Source organism: Rhinolophus sinicus, chromosome 2, assembly GCF_057876585.1.
Source record: "Rhinolophus sinicus isolate RSI-liver-muscle chromosome 2, RSI-T2T, whole genome shotgun sequence".
NCBI classification, from domain to species: Eukaryota; Metazoa; Chordata; class Mammalia; order Chiroptera; family Rhinolophidae; genus Rhinolophus; species Rhinolophus sinicus.
This window is the reverse complement of record NC_142502.1, coordinates 138,126,564-138,143,548: the sequence shown is the minus strand read 5'-3', so window position 1 is coordinate 138,143,548 and position 16,985 is coordinate 138,126,564. Positions and strand designations below refer to the sequence as shown.

Genomic DNA, 16,985 nt, shown 5'->3' with positions numbered 1-16,985 from the left:
AGTTTATGGGGACATGGTCTTCAGAGGTCCCTGGCGCCTGGGAGGTCTGCTCCAATGGCAGATAATTTGAATAGAGGAGAATCCTGGCTCCAAACCCCCGAGGGAAAGGAGAAGGAAGCAAAGGGGCAGGTATGGAGTGTTAGGGTGGTGGCCAGAGAGGGCAGGACACCACGCCAAACGAGAATGGGGACAGAGGACACAAGCAGGGAAGGGCAAAACAAGGAAAGCTGGGGAGAGTCATCAGAAGCAAAACTAATCTTTTTAGGGAGGGAAGAGAGAGCACCATAGTGCACCCCCAAACTAAATGCAGACTGAGTTTAACCCCTGCTTGGTTAAAGGAGGATGTCAAACTGATTTAAATACTTATTAAAATAATATTTAATATATTAAATATATGATGGGAGTAACAGTACCTGGCCAGGATGCGAGGAGTGCCCAAAGATATTTCACCCCCCTTTTGGTAAAGGGACCCACTCACTCTCCAAGTGGTACCTGCATGTTCCCACCTCCTGACCTTGCCCATACTGTTCACTTCACCGAGACACCCTTCCTCCCCAAGTCCATTACCATCCCCATTCATCCTTAAAGGCTCAGTGCCACCTTCTCCAGGAATTTTCCAGAAATGCTACCTCCTGTGAACAGTCAGAGAGCATTGGGTTTGCACCTCTGTGAGGTCCCTGACCACCTACTGCTCGTGTCCCCATGTTATCTGTCAGAGATCGCAAAGTGCAGGGAGCAGGGGATTGGGTTTAAGTATTTTTGCAGGACCACAGGACATGCCTACCCCCGCCCATCACCAGCACAGGGACACACATAATGCTCATTTAACAAAAACAAATGATTGAGGCTTCTTGGGGAGAGGCAAAGGGTATGGTCAAGCAAGGCAAGGAATTCAGGTTCCAAAGCAGCAGCAGACCAAAGTCCCTCGCTGGTGTGACAGAATCCCCGGATTCCAAGAGACTGTGCCCTATTTACACAGGACATGAATAAAAATACCCCTGTGTGTGTGTATATCATAGAACCATCTAGGCCATCGCCTTTCTGAGACAATTGGGGGTAGAGAGGGAAGGGCATTTCCTTGCCCAGGGCCACAGAGTGGGTAGGTGACACCTGGAAACCCCAAGTCCGTTCCATCCTAGTTCTGGGCCATTTTCACGAGATGTCAGCATGGAAAAACCTCATACAGTAACTGGGAGATGGGCGGTCTCCCAAAGAAACCACAGCAAATCCTGCATCCCCTCCAAAGCTGATGCCTACTTGGGTGGGCACCCCAGGTCAGAAAAGGAAGGTCCTTCTTCACTCTCATTCCAAGCTGAGCCCAGCCTGACACACAGAAACTGGAGAGCATGATTAGGGAAAGGGTACAATTGAAACAGGGAAATTTCAGGCAAAGCTTTGGGAATCCCAAAGCTTACAGACTGAAAAAAAAAAAGAAAGAAACAAAAAGAGCAGTGTCAAGTATCAAGGAGAATGAACTGACTGCAGGTGTGGGTGTGTCTGCGGGAATGGAGCAGGGATGGCTCGCAGGGGGGCCAGCAGGTTACTCACAGCATGTTAACTGCTCAGTATTTTGATTGCTCTCCCCTGGGCCAGTCTTGAATCTGCCAAGTGCAGGGCCATGCATTCTTACCTCATCTGCTAGCTGGGCTTCATCCATTCCTATTGTGACCCCAGGCGTGGGACCTGGAGGCCAAAGCTAATGATTTATGTGCGTGCAGAGTCCCAAGACCTCCTCTTGTCTTCCCTGGGTCTTCCTAAACCCTTCGTGTTCCCTCCCAGCGGACCAAGGACTCACAGGGCTGTCTGTGCTGAGATTGGTCCTTGGCTCCCACCAGCCACAAGCCACCCTCTGGGAGGCTCAAGGGAAGAGGAAATGAGAGGACCCATAAAGAGAGGCTCCCTTTGGCTCACCTCTCGTCACCCTCAGGGGCCTATGTGAAGTAAACCAATATAATTTTAGTGATACGACAGGTGGTACAGCCCTTTAGAAAATAAAACTGTCCAGCTACCCCCAAAACTATAAAAACAATCATGGCCTCCAGCCTGGATACCCTACTCTTGGAAATTTATTCTAAAAAATAAATTTAGCAGAAGTAAAAAGTGATATGCTTGAGTGTTTTTTGTGGGAACACAAAGATAGGAAACAATCTATCTGTTATACCAAAAATTCTAACAGTAATGCTTACTTATACTATAAGATTTGACTTTAAAAAATTATCAAGACTTGGAAATGAATGAAAAAACAAACAAAAACTCTATGTTCAATGTAATAAGTATGCCAAAAATGTATGCAGGTAGGCAAGAACTTGAAGTGTATAAAAGTACTGACATTTGGGTCTTTTTTTAATTTAAAATTCCATTAAATATTTTTAAGATTAGAATATCTGATGCTGTCAAGAGTAAATGGAGGGGAAAAAAAAGAGTAAACGGAGAGGCGGCTGGATGGCTCAGTTGGTTGGAGTGCGAGCTCTGAACAACAGGGTTGCTGGTTTGATTCCCACATGGGCCAGTGAGCTGCGCCCTCCACAACTAGATTGAAGGACAACTACTTGGAGGTGATGGGCCCTGGAAACACACTGTTCCCTAATAAAAATTTAAATGAAAAAAAAAAGAGTAAATGGACACCCTCACTCACTGCTATTGAGAGTATAAACTGATATAATCTTGACGTGGGATGGTACAATTTGCAAGGCAATTTGGCAGTATATTCAAAAGCCTTAAAATGCCTTTCATCAGAAATTCCACTTCTAGGAAATTATCCAAAGGAAATAAAGAGAAAGATGGGGAGATTTATGTACAAGGATATGTACTGCAATATTATTTATAAAGGTAAAAGACTTGAAACTACCCAAATGGTCAAAAAATGATTAAATAAATTATAGACTAACCACATGGTTGATTACTATGAAGTTATTAAACACATTTTGAAACAACATTTAATGACAAGGAAAAATGCTTATGATATGCTACATGGAAAAAAGAATATATGTCATGTATACATTTATGTTATGTATATATATAGAGCATATGAATCTTTATGTATATCTCTATATAGAGAGATAGAGCTACATACATATTATATATATTATGCAAACATCCTAATTTTGTACCTAGACATACACCAAAATGCTAATGGTGATTATTTCGGGCAGGAGAGATAATGAGCAATTTTTATTTTCTTCTTTAGACTGCCATATCTTTTCCCGTATTTAGGGGTTAATACCAGAATCACATCACATCAGGGGGCACATGTCAGTCTTATTTATTGTTAGTGATGCTAAGTTTGGTCACCTGGTCAAAGGGCTGTGCACCCAGCTCTCCACTGTAAAGGTACCTTTTCTCCTTTGTAATTGCTAAATAATCATTGGGGTGATAATGATTTGCGAGTACACAAATATCCTGTTTCCCAACAACTTTTTAGTCTACAGAAAAAGCATCCATTAATGATCATAGTTGGAACCAGTGGCTTCACAGAGGAATACATAATGCTTAATTCCTTCTACAGTTTTAAGATGGCATTCTTCTGTGAAGAAGAGCTTCCCCCTCCCATATTTTTAGTATTACTATGGACTCATGGATATTTTATTATTATTATTATTATTATTATTATTATTATTACCATCATCATCATTATTACTCAATGTGTTATAATTCATTGCTTTTATTCTTAATGCTCAAATTATCCCAAATGTGGCCAGTAGGTTTCCTTTCAAGCCAGTTCCTGTGTCTCCGTCATTCTCTGAGGCACTTTGTTACTTTCTGTAGGAACTCTTCTTGCCCCAGATGTGGACCTGACCATTTCTCCAAGAAGCCCTGGTTCCTTTTAGTGGATAATGGTACGTTGTTAATGAGTGTCATTGCTTCTAGGTCTTTTCAGTGAACAGAGCCAGGAAAGTGTGTGTGTGTGTGTGTGTGTGTGTGTGTGTGTGTGTGTGTGTGTAAATCATGAGTTCATACTGATACCTCCAACTCAAACACAACATGACATAGTGTTTTGTCTTTTCCCCCTACTCCCTATGTATGTATCTCCCTACTCCCACGGTGAGAACCCCGGTTCCCAGCATCAGCATAATTATTTGTTCTATCCTACAATACACCCCAAATAGTTTCCGATTACTACACCAGCACTAGTACTGAGATGGTGTTATTAACGCTATTTCAATGAGTTTTCTATGCCCTTCAGGATAACACTCTGTCAGCCATTCATTCCCTTAAATAATTGTTGAATTCAGAAGAGCAAATCCCTTTCATCTTTAGTTCATAACTAAAAGTAGCTTAGACGTCTGCTGGTACAGTGTTACCCTCAGAAATCTAGATTAAATTCCATGCCCCAGGAAGGCCAAAGATGGGCAGTGTCCTTTCTTGGGCCTGATCCTACACACACTACACCCTGACCTTGACTCACACACGGCCCCTCGAGATCCCCCAAATTATCTACGTTTGCAGAGATTTCATGTACCAGGCACACTTGACTGACACCTTCCCAGGAATGACAGAGGAGGGGACAATGATGCCACATGTCAATGACTTTCACAAGCACAGTAGACATGCCCAACTCAAAAGAGCCCCCAGGTACTGGCCTTTCGGGCTCACCGTTACTTGCTCTCCTTCCCAGTTTTTCCCTCTCCCTCCTTCTCGCTCCTCTCTCCTTTAGGATCACAGCACAATTCTTCCCCTTCTGTCAAGCAGACCAACCCAACTTCTTCTGAAGTCTTGCTCAAGACTTTCCTAGAACAAAGACAGCCTTCTTTCTTCCTAAGAGAAATTACGGTGAATAATACTTCCTTCCCCTCATTACACATACAAGGGTTGGAATCTTTTTAAAACTTGGTCAGCTATAAATTGCAAACAATTAGCTGCAAAAATCTCTCAAGATGAGTCTGTCCATTGACTCAGCTCCTGCCTCTCAGAACCAGGCCACCAGATGGCTCAAGCTGCCCAGGATCTTTCCACCTCGGGAAACTGGATTCCAGGGCCACCTTCTCATGTCCTCCACTATCTTCCCACCCTCCTCACAGGCAAACAGGCCTGTCCTCCGACTGGGTGGCCACTGCCCCACATTCCCTCTCAGGACACCAGCTAAGGGCCCAGGGAGGGGAGTTGGGCCCTCCTGCTGGCACCACGGTTCATGGGGGAGGGGCTCAGGTAAGAGGCCTCTCCTCCCAGAGCCTCTAATCTCTCATTGCTTCCATGGAGATGGCCTTGCTAAGCAACCTGCCTGGACTAGAACCCGTGAGGGCCTGAAGGCCCCATTCACGGCCCTTCTAAAGTTTTTAGCATCTAGAAGATCTTCTGTGGGCAAAAATTTTCCAAAAGGCCAGCAGGCAGTGCTGGAAATAGTCCCCAACTGTAGTGCGAGGGATGGGGGTGTGGGGGGGACGCTGGGGGAAGTGAAGATCCTTCTGGGAAGTCTATCGTAATCTTTGACAAGGGGAGGGAACACGTGAAATTTGAAAAATATTCTAAAATTACTGTTACATTGGTTTCGTTTCCTAGTTAGTAAATAGTTAAGTTGCTTTGACACTTCAATTAATAATAGTAAAGTAGGAGATTTTTGTACTTAGTGATGGCATTTAGACCCACATGATTTAATGATGTACAAGAATGCTGGGGCCTTCCAAAACGTAAGCGTTGGAGAAGAAATAAATGGTATAGGAGGAGAGCAGTAAACTGGTCGGGGAATGAGAAGAGGGCCAACTGGACAGGAGGGAGGGAGGGTGTAAGCCCCCGGGCACAGGTAGCATGCCAGCCTGTGGCCATCCATTCATCCCCACAGCTCCTGCCGGCTCGTAGTACGCTGGGGAGCATGAAATACCTCCCCGGTCTCTCTCCCTGTCATCTCTCAATATACCTCAAATCACCTCCATCCTTGGAGTTAAGCAGTGGCCTCTGCTGACTCCTCCAACAAGCAGGTAGTATTTAGGTTGCAATTGTATTTAGTTTTGCACCATTCTGGAACTTTCCAGAAAGACACATAATCTAGGCTGGGTAAATAGTTTCTCTCGTTTGGTGCTCTTCCAAATTTTTATGTGATCACATTGACAACTCCTTAAGAGAATCCAGGCAGAGCCGAGAAATACATCAGCCTTGTCCTTAGGAGGCAGTAGGCCCAGAGGGGCAGGTAGAGCCAGCCAGTAAAATACCTGAGCCCTCTGTCCTTGCGAGATGCAGTGGGAAACCACAAACAGGTTGATTCCCACATTTCGCATTACTGGGCTGCTCTCCTAGGTCCAATGGGGAGGGTTCTAGGCCCAGGTGCCCAGCAGGTCTTACGCTCCTTTCCGCCAGGGCTTTTCCTTCCTCGAGCTGATCAACTATGGGGCTGAAGCAAGCCAGTGGTCAGCACAGAGAAGATGTGCAGGGAAGCTGTCCACTCAGGTAGCTGACTCACAGGCTTCATGACTTGCCTCAGGGTAAGTGGCTCAGGGCCCATGGTGGGGACTCAGGCCTTCTCCCAGCTGGGTATCTTGGGAGAGTTCCCTAAACTTGCTACCTGAATAGGAACATAAACTGGCTAAGAATAAGGGTTCTGGAGACAAGCTTTCCTGTGTTCCATATCCCGGCTCCATCACTTTAAGCCATCATTAAGTCCAGATGTGCATGAGACTTAATTTCTGTCTGTCTGTTTCCTCATCTACAAAATGGAACTTGCAATAGTATCTACCTCATGGGTTGCTTTGAGTTAATCTGATGAGCTGATGCACATAAAATGCTCACAGCACTGCCCTGCTCACAGTAAGTGCTTCCTAAGGCTTTGTTATTTTATATGTGCGTGCACTCCTCCACACATTTGTAAATACCCATAAAGGCCATAAAGACACACTTCTTGGGATGGCTAAAATGAACTTAATACATTTAAATTTGACAACACCAAGTGTTGGTAAGGATGTGGAGCAACTGGAACTCCGCAGATGGGAATGTAAACCATGGAGCGACTCTGAACAATAATGGTCTGGCAGTTTTCTAGGAAGTTAAACATACTTTACCACACTTACCATATGAGCCAGTGATCCCATTCCTAGTTATTTACTCAAGAGAAATGAAAGCATATGTCCATACAAAGAATGCTCAAGGTAGTTTTATTCATAATTGCCCAAACCTGGAAATAGCCCAGGTATTCATCAACAAGTGGATGGACAAACAAATTCTGGAACATGCATTCAATGGAATACTACTCAGGGAACATGCTTAGGAAAAGAGGAAGGCACACAAGGCTCCATACTGTAGGATCCCATTTATATGACATTTTAGAAACAGCAAGACAGTAGGGACAGAAAACAGGTAAGTGTTTGCCAAGGGCTGGACAGGGGAGATTCACTGACTACAAACGGGCACAAGGGAACATTTTAGGGTGATGGAAATGTTCCGTATCGTGATTGTAGTGGTGGATTTATGATTGGATGTGGTTGTCAAAATTCATAGAGTGGTTCACATATAAAAGGTAAATTATACCTTAATTATCTATGACAGGAGGGAACTGGGTAGGAAGAGTGTATAAAGGATACTTTTTTGTTCTACTTAATCACATCTGGACCGTTTGAACTTTTCTAATGAGCATGTAATTCATGGTGTTGGTAATAATTTTATTAAAGTTGAAATAATAATAATAATGATGTACATCTTCCTTGAAGAGATGCTGTGAGATCCAAATGAAATGAGATAATGTGTATGAAGTACGCACACAGATGAGATGACCCATAGGTTTTCTAAAGTGACAAGGTATAAAGGACACGGGGCCTCCACGAGAGTGACAGCCATGACTTACCTCAGTGACAAAGAGGGTGCGAGGGTCAATGATATCCAAGAAGTGCCTGAAGCGACCATAGAAGGACGTCTGGAGAAGGGGGTGGGAGAGGAGAGTACATCAGCTGCTGTGACCGTCCTCTAGCCACAGGGAACCCCACCCCACACCTCACCCCTACTGTTGGGCTCCCACAGTCCCCAGGACTCCCCATATGGGTGATGAATGCCAATGAGGCCTCACTGCTCGTTGACCAGAGGGCAGCTTTCCAAGGTCTGAGGGCTTTCTAACGTCAGTTCAGAAAGACCATGACATACTTAGTGACTGTCCCAACTTTTCTTCAAGGTAACTCCCACTTTTCTCCCTTTCCCCCCAGTGCCCTGAGATCCACTCCAAGCTTTTTAGCAGCTCCTGACCACCACTGAGCACGCAGACCGGAGATGAGGCCTGGCCCTCTGCCTTCTTCCAGCCTTTTCTGACCACCACACTCTCCCTGCCTTGCTTAGAACCTTTCCAGTGAGGGACGGCCCCTCTCCAGTGAGGGATGGTCCCTCTTCAAGGTCAGCTCCCCATAGGCAGAGCTCAAGCACCATAGCGCCCAGCTTGCAGCTCTCAGGCCCTCCTTTACCCACAGCCCTGGAGCTGCTGTGAGGCTCAGGACAAGGGGCGGGGTCCCCATCGTCTTGCCCCAGAGCAGGGTCCCTGGAAAAGAAGGGCTTTGTGCAAAGCCGGCCACAGGCATTAGAGCGCAATGAAAGGAAACCGAGCAACCCTGCTGCTGGGCCCTCTGCCCTAGGGACAGAGCCAGCTTGGCAAAGCCAAGCTCAAAGTGAGGAGAGAGGGTGCCAAGCTAGAGGACAAAGGAAAGGCTGCAAATGCTGGGGGTTCATGCCTCGCTACTCTCCCGGGCTCTGCCCCAAATCCTCCCTGGGGCCGCACAACTCTCCATCTTCTGCACAGTGGAAGAAACAGAAGCCTCCACATTCCCTTCCCTTGCTCTGTAAGACACCAGACCCTGCAGCCAACTTCTGCTCCTTTCCTTCCCCAATGAAGACCCTGCAATAGGCCTCGGGTCACCTCAAAGTCCCCTGTCCACACCAGGCCGTCTCTCTGCTCACTGCAGCACCCCCTGCCTGAAGCAGCCCCTCCATCTCCTGCCTCCACCCCCACTGAGGTGCTGCCTTTCCCAGACCAGCTCAGGCTTCAGCACCATCCCCAACGAAAACAGTTGCTTCTCTAATCTCTTATAACTCAAACAGCCCAAACCACGATGCTCACACCATTGCCCTGGCAAAATTTCACCTCTAAGGCTAAGGAAAAAATCAGAGACGTGGTCCGAGGTATATGCTGAGGATGCTAGCTCACTGCTGAATTATTTGCAAAGGTGGATGGTTAAATAAATGATGATCGAATACTATGCAGCCATTTAAAATCATGTTTCCAGACATTTATGACATGGAAAAATGCTTATGATGTTGTGAAATGCATATGAAGAGGATGATTCCGATTAATCGGCAAGGAGATCAGTAGAGCCAGGTGGCTGTTAAATGAGTAGCAAAGAGACAGAATGACATCCAGATCCTGGTCCATTAAAACGAGCCGGGGTTCCTTAGAGAAGTGGCCAATGCCAGCACTCCGGCAGGAAGGTACCAGATTGAACTGCTATATTCTGCTGTGCCAGAAAGTAATGACATGCCACCCCCCCAAAAGGATGGGGACATGTTAAAGGGACCAATGAGGGACAGATGGACATTGTCTGCCTCCAGATGTGACACCCTGAGGAGTTCACCATATCACTCACATAGTATTCTGGGATGCCTGAACCTCATCATGAAGAGGTATCAGACAAACCCAAATTGAAGGACATTCCATAAAATAACCAGCCTGATTCATCCAATATGTCAATGTCATAAAGACAAAAGAAGACTGAGAAACCGGTGTACATTAAAGGAAACTATAGAGACAAGAAATGCTTCACGTGATTCTGGATTGAATCCTGGACTGAAGGGGGAAAATGTTCTCGAGGACAGTATTGAGACAACTGACAAAATCGGAATGTGGGTCATAGCTTAATAAAAGTATTGCATCCATATTAAACTTCCTGAATATAGTCACTACCATGTGGTTATTGCTATAGACTGAATATTTGTGTCTCTCCAATGTTCATATGATAAATCCTAATGCCTGAGGTGATGGCATTTGGAGGTGGGGCCTTTGGGAGGTGATTAGATATCAGCCCTTATGAATGGCCGCCATGCTCTCATTAAAGAGACCCCAGAGATCTTGGAGAATGTGATTTCTCAGTGAGCATGAAAGAGCAGTGACTCAAAGACGGAGGTGGTTGGGAGACTTTCTCTCTGCAGTGGGTCCTCATGGGAAACCCTGTTTCTTTGTACCTGCTTTATGTGCCTGTCCTCCCAGCCCGATGAGTGGCAGGGAAGGTGCCTACTTTCTCAGTCTGATTAATTTTGATTCTCTCTATAGTTTAAAATGTATGGGCTTTCCCCCACCTCCAAAATTCAGCCCCCATCTTTACCCAGTCAGTGGATGTTTCTCCTTCCCTTTTTCTTTACCTGAAGAATGAGTCAGCCAAGTGACTCCTTCCCTTTCCCTTCACAAAGACGTGAGTCAGCTAATTCTCTGCAGGGTCTGGGGCCTGCAATCCACACTGCCTTCCCTCCTCCACCGCCCCTGGGGGACAGTGGGCCTTGGGAGCAGCAGCTGAGGGCAATGGGCTAAGGAAGAACACTGAGCCCTGCCGTTCCCAGACCTCTAAAGCACTGCTCTTCAGGATTAGGAATAAAATACACACTGAACCTGTAGCCCAAAGGCAGAAAGCTAGGACTGGCTCGGAAGTCCTGGACCATCTGCACACTGAATCACCTGGGTACCCCAAAACCAGTTGTATACCCCGAGATTCAAATTCCACTGGCCTGGGGTGGGCTCCAGGCATCAGTGTCTGTCTGATAACCTGCCCAGGTGAGTTATGTGCAGCAGGGGGTGAGAAACACTGGACTAGAAGGTACTAACCCTTCCATAGCTCAAACCAGCGCCAGGGCTAGGCCAGGGAAACAGTCGCTGTCTAGTCTGTAAATGATTAAAATACATAACTCCCTGCAAGGCATTTTCCTTTTAGAATTTACTTCAGGCAAACTATGTGAGAAACTTCCCCATTGCCTCCCAACTCAGTCACGCAAACACTCCACCTTGGAGGGAAGAGTACATTTTCCTGCCCAGCAAGCTCCTCAGACCCCGAGGGAGCCCGGGGCACCTCACCTGCTCTGCACCACTGGCCTCGGCCGATTTCGGACCCCAGCTCACCCAGAGCACACCCCAGTCAACTTAGCAGGTAACTGAGACTTCTGAGGGAGCAAGGAAGTTAAAAAACAACGAAAATCTCTTTCTGGATAGACTGAAGCACAAAGAGGAAGAAGCCTGCGTGTTTGTTTCCTGTCCTGGGGCCCCAACTTGCCAAAAATGGCGCCAGGTCTGAAGGGAGCAAAAGAGCAGGTTCAGGAGAGGAAATGAGCCGAAAAGGAGGAAAAGGGAGCAAAGTCCGGTCACAGTGCTTCCCCCCGGTGCTGTCTTGCTATCTTCCTCCCCTTCTCTAGGCAATATGGGGCAGTGGTTAAAAGCACGGCCTTCACATTTATGGGAACAGGGGACAGAGGAACATGGTTAATAATACCACAGAGATGCCTTCAGCCACATTCAGAATAAAGGAAATTCTACAGGTTAAACAATGCAGTTTCATCAACAAATAGAAAAAAAAGAGGGAAGGAGGGAGAACCAATAGATGAGGAGACAAATCAGTCAAATATAATGGGGGGCCTTCTGGGAGTCCTGACTCAAACAAACTGATTATTTTAAAAATGATGTGACAGTCACGGAAATGTGAATAATGCCATGCATTGAATGCTTGTGTCCCCACAAAAGTCATATATTGAACTCCTATCCCCCAAGATAGTGGTATTAGGAGATGGGGCCTTTGGGAGGTGATGAGGTCACTAGGGCAGAGCCTTCGTGAATCAGATTAGTGACCTTATAAAAGAGACCCCAGAAAGATTCCCTCCACCCTTCTGCCACGTGAGGTTACAGCTAGAAGGTGCTGTCTAGGAACCAAAACGCTGGCTCTCCTCAGACACCAACTCTGCCAGCACCTTGTTCTTGAGCCTCCAGCTTCCAGAACTGTTAGAAATAGATTTCTGTTGTTTATAAGCCAGCAAGTCTACGGTATTTTGTTATAGCAGACCAAACAGACTAAGACAAATAGTGATTGGTTTGATGATATTAAGAAATAATTATTCTAGGTGTGTTAATGGTGCAGGGGTTATGTTAAAACTAATCAAAAAACCTTCTGATACCATGTGAAAAAAAGAAGGCACTTCACCTCTATGACCTTCTTCCTCTGAAAACCATCACCCTAGTCTGACTATGAGAAAGACACTGGATAAACCCAAATTGAGGGACATTCTACAAAAATATCTGACCAGTACTTCTCAGAATTGTCAAGGTCAGCAAAAACAAGGAAAGTCTGAGAAACTGTCAGACCAGAAGAGACTAGGGAGACATGACAACTGAATGTAATGTGGGATCCTGGAACAAATAGTTTTGACAACTGCACCATGGTAATGTGAAGATGACACTATTAGGGGAAATTGGGTGAGGGTTATATAGGAATTCTGTTACCTTTTGGACTTCTGTAAATCTAAAATTATTCCAAAATTTAAAAGTTTATTTTAAAAAAAAACTAACCAAACAAAGTCCTCATTTTTTTAGATACCTACTAGCAGGTACAATGAAATGATGGGATGTCTGGGTTTTGTTTTTAAAAATTCATTGGTTGGGGGCGGGGACATATAGATGAAATGAGGCTGGCCTTTCGTTGGTAGTTGTTGAAGCTGAGTGAAGGGCACAGAGGAATCATTGACAACTGTCTCCACTTTGTATGTTTGGAAACCCTCATAATAAAAAGTTGATAATAAACAAACAAACATGGACTCTGGAGCCAGAATGTCTAAGAAGTTAGTTAATCTGTGCTGCACAGATTAACTAAAGGATAAGTGTACCAGTTTCACAGGGTTGTTGTGAAAATTACGTAAGTCAATACATAAGAAAGGCTGGGAAAATGCTTGGCTATCATCATCATCTCATGGGGAGAAAGATGGTCACAGACCAAAGGCCATCAGGGCAAGCTATCAACTCCACCCTCTGATGCTGCATAGTGGCTTTGCTCTCCTGCTCTCCTGAACAGGGAGATCCTTAAGGGATGAAAGGAAGAAGGATTCTGGGGAGACTCCAGGGAATAAGGAAGACTTTGGCACCCATTCTTGCAGAAAATGGTGAGACTGGTATGGGCTCTGGGAATGAACCCTAGATTATGAAACATTCAGGGTTCATTGGGCTGAAAGAAGCCAGTGTGGTGAAAAGGAGGGTTTCAGGAGGTGGGTGGGGGTTCAGTTTGAGGAAAAAGAGGTCAGCAGGGGTGGGCCATGCAGGCCTTTGGGTCCCCTTCAAAAGTGAGGTCTTTATCTCAGAAGCAGAGGAAGCCACTGGAGGATGTTTAAGTGAGGGGAGAGTCACCTGATCAGATCTGCATTGGGATTCTGCCAATGCAGAAGAGGGAGGAATTAGAAGGGGGCTAGAGTGGAAACAGGGAGACCTCTTAGAAGGCTTCCTCAGTGGCCCAGGAGATTAATGATGGGGGTTTGGTCTAGGATTCTGGTAGAAGAGACCGGTGGATTTGAGAGCTATTTAAGAGATGAGAACACTGGACCTCTGACTGTACTTAAGAGGGTGAGGGAGAGGAAGGAAAGTATACAGGTGACTTCCAGGTTTCTTGGGAGTTAGTTGGGGGGCAGGTTGGGCTGCTTGCACAGCTGGGAGTGGTGTGGTAGGAACAGGTTGGGGGAAAGACAAGAAGTTCCTTTACATGAATGGCTCACATGCACTGTGCTTTATGCAGGTCACAGTGCTGGAGGAGGAGGGCTTCAAAAGCAAATGCAACGAACACTTTTACTGCCCTCAAGAGCACTGCCACAAAGAGATACCAGCAATGGCTGCCGGAACAGAGTAGTCTCAAATGTGCATTCATGTGCAGTTATGGCTCCACTGGTGATCACGGCAAAGGGCTCAGTCCACTTGGGAGTTCTCAATAAATGCCTGTTGTGTGATAATGTCCCGGAGCAGGTAGGAGAAAATAACCACCCCACAAATCTTTATTCAGCACATTACTATGTGTTTAAGCCCCACCTCAGGGTAAGATGGAGACAACAGAAGGGCAAAGATCAGCCGTTTCTCTCACAACGTGCACACAGGGGATGAAGAGACCAAGTAACCACACAAAGAAGTATTAGAGGACCACAGGGCAGGTTGACCTATAAGGATCCCACTTGGGGTGGCCAAAGAGGTGGGCAGGAAGGAGTCGTTGCCCTGGTCCCACCTGGGCATGTAAAGTCACAGGGAAAAAGGGAGAAGGTGGGCCTAAGCCTTGACAGATGAGTGCATGTGAGGAGGGCGGGGCAAGGGGGACAGCCAATGAAGGGTCACTCAAGTCCAAGCAGAGGCACCAGATAGTCTAGCCCTAGGTGGCACCCTCCCCTGGAAGGAAAACACCAGTCTCACTTCAGACACCTATGCTGAGATGGTTTATTTTTTAAAGGACTTAAAGTTCTGTTCTAAAACAGTGGGGACATTTTCTCAGGAGCACAGCTTTTTAATTATCAGTGAAGCTCAGTGCACCACCTTGCTGGAACCAGTTTCTCTACCACCACCACCACCACCAAAAACAAAACAAAACAAAACACCCCACCGCACCGACCTTTGTACATTTCCTTTCTTTCAGTAAACTTTTTTTCTGTCTGCCCCCCCACCCCGGGCAAGCCCGGGTTCACTTGAGCCGAGCCTCTTCGCCCGTTTCCTAATGAAGTCCCTTTCCTGGGCTCTGGAAGCAGCGAGGGCCCGAGGGCATGTGCGGTAGCGGCGTGGTAACGGTCCCTCCCAGCCTCCAGCCCCAGCCTCAGGTCCGGGCTGCGGGTTCGATCCCTCTCCGTGGGGAGGGCCAGTTAGCGACGCCCCGTCGGGGTCTCGAAAGAAAAGGATCACTGTCACCGTGCCCGAAGAGCCCGAGCAAGTCGGACAGAGCCAGGCGCTCGGCAGCGCCAGGCCCCGGGTGCGGAGACCCTTCGCCGAGGTGGCAGCGGGGAAGGGGGCTAGTGCGGGCTCCTGGGGACTTGGATCCTCCCAACGCCCGGCAGCCCCAAGATGACACAGCGTTTCCTCCGCACCTGGTTCTCCCCGCACGTCCTCGATCCATCCCCGGCAGGGCACCAACCGGACGACTCGCTGCGTCAGCGAATCACCCGCCGGAGGGGACCGGGGTCGCCGGGCCCCGGGCATCCCTCAGGTCGTGGCCCTGACCGATCGGGCACCGCGGACCCGGCAGGGATGGAGGGCTGGGAGCGTGACCCGGGAGCACGGAGGCTGCCCCGAGGCTCCTGCGGCATCTTGGAAAGACTCTCAGTCCCCACTCGGGGAAAAAGTTAGAAGGCATCTCGGCCACGACAACTTCTCATCCAGAGCCAGACTTGAACTTTCCGCCCGGAGTGGGCTGCACAGCCGAAAGCGACCCTGCAGAAGCAGCTCAAACCCAGGTGCTCCGCTTCCCCGGCCGCGGCCGGCAGCGGCCAATCACAGAGTGCCTCGGGGAGCTAAGGCTAGAGGGCGCGGGCAGCCGCAGAGCGACAGCGCCGACGGCCAATAGGGAGCCAAGGTGGGAGTCCTCGACCACCCCGCTGACCAATGGAAAAAGAGCAGCTGTGGCCAAGGTCCCCGATCCAGTAGCTGCAGGCTGCCGGTGGCCGCGGGTCGGAGACCCTAGGGCTAAAGGGAATTTTGAAGAGGAGTTTGCTCGCCCTCCCTGTGCCACCCGCCGACCCTCAGACCACACAGCCCAGTCCTCACCTGCTGGAAACGGGGTTTGCCCAGCTGGAAAGGAGGTGCATCGGTCGAGGTGCTACCAGCACTTGCCGCTGCCGCCGATGCTGTAGTCGCTGTATCCGCCATGGCCACTGACGCCCGCAATCTCCGGCCCTTTTAAAATGTCCCTCCTCGGCCCCCGCCACAGCTGCCTCTCCCGATTGGTCATAAGCAACCGCAGCGAGCCCGGAGACGCAAGGGGTTGTGGGAGGTGTAGTTTCCCTCGGCACAACGCTCGAAAGCCCTAGACTGCAGAGAGTTGCACGTACTGAGACCGGGGTTCAGTTCCCGCTGCCAGTTTTGCAGGGGTCGGCAGTCCGGGAAGAATGTGCGTGTAGGACTCTGAGGTCCCGACAGGGGGCCACGGGGCGACCCCTCGCTGGTTACCTGCCCCTAGAAGTTTGAGATACTGCGGTGGGCGTCGCTCCTGGAGCTGCAGCCCAGAAGAGCCCTACTCAAGCGGGTCCGACCCGGGACCGGACGGGCAAGGATTCCAGGAGGAGTAGGGTTAATCTCGCAAGGCTTTCTGCTGGGAGTTGCACTGCGGAATTCATGCAGTTTCTTCTGTCGCCACCCTGCCTTTCACCTTGTGCTCTCCAGCCACCCGACACTCAGTTCCTGGAGCATGCTGGGCGCTCCCCGCCCCAGACCCTTGAACATTCTGTACCCTGAAGACACCAACTTTTTATCTTCGCCTTTTTCGCTAGGGAGCTCTCTTTATGGCCTGAGCCTAAACATTTCATTTCCCAACCCACTGCGCTACTTCCACAAAATCCACTACATGCTCCTATAGCACCCAGTCCCAGCTCGTCTCTTTTGCTGTCCGTGCATTTATATTTATGGTTTTGAGTACCTCTTTCCTACTGTAAGGTCCATAGGGCAGGAGTTGTGACTTTCGGATTCACTGCTGGCTGAGTCCTCAGTGCCAGGCATGGGAGGGCTCACAGCAAGTACTCAAAATGTTTGCTAGCTGGGAGTTAAACAGCGGGGGCCTAGGAGCCTTGGCAGCCTCCACTTCCTTTGGCCAACCAAGGAAGATCCCACAGGGGCCTAATTCCTAGGCAGGAAGAGAACTGGGAGTGGGGTTCAGTAGTGTTTATCAGGCACTACAAAGACTTTAGGTAAGGGAGAGCACTGCTGGTTGTAGAGCAAGACAGCAGCAGGGAGAATAAACACACTGCTGGGAGGAGGAGCTGCCTATTTCACCCAAGAAGACAGTAGAAATACTTGGTTTTGACCTAAGGAACCCCACTTTGGGTCTCCTTAG

The 16,985-nt window shown here is 48.1% G+C and overlaps 1 protein-coding gene across 4 annotated transcripts in view; it reads right to left on the bottom strand.

Annotated features, from left to right (window-relative positions):
- The window catches only part of SFXN5 (sideroflexin 5), a 112,586-nt gene extending 96,004 nt beyond the window's left edge, over positions 1–16,582 (bottom strand). Inside the window, exons 1-3 of one of the 4 annotated variants that reach the window (XM_088796093.1) lie at positions 15,704–15,861; positions 15,028–15,622; positions 7,766–7,834 (exon numbers count right to left, since the gene is read on the bottom strand). Coding sequence is in view for 3 of the 4 variants with exons in the window: in XM_074332172.2 (XP_074188273.1) it covers positions 7,766–7,834; positions 15,704–15,805 (171 nt within the window). In the remaining variant the exon portion in view is untranslated. Of the gene's footprint in view, positions 1–7,765; positions 7,835–15,027; positions 15,623–15,703 lie in introns of all 4 variants that reach the window. The other 3 variants (XM_074332172.2, XM_019712858.3, XM_074332167.2) reach the window with 3 other exon arrangements.
- Positions 16,583–16,985: the final 403 nt, after the last annotated feature.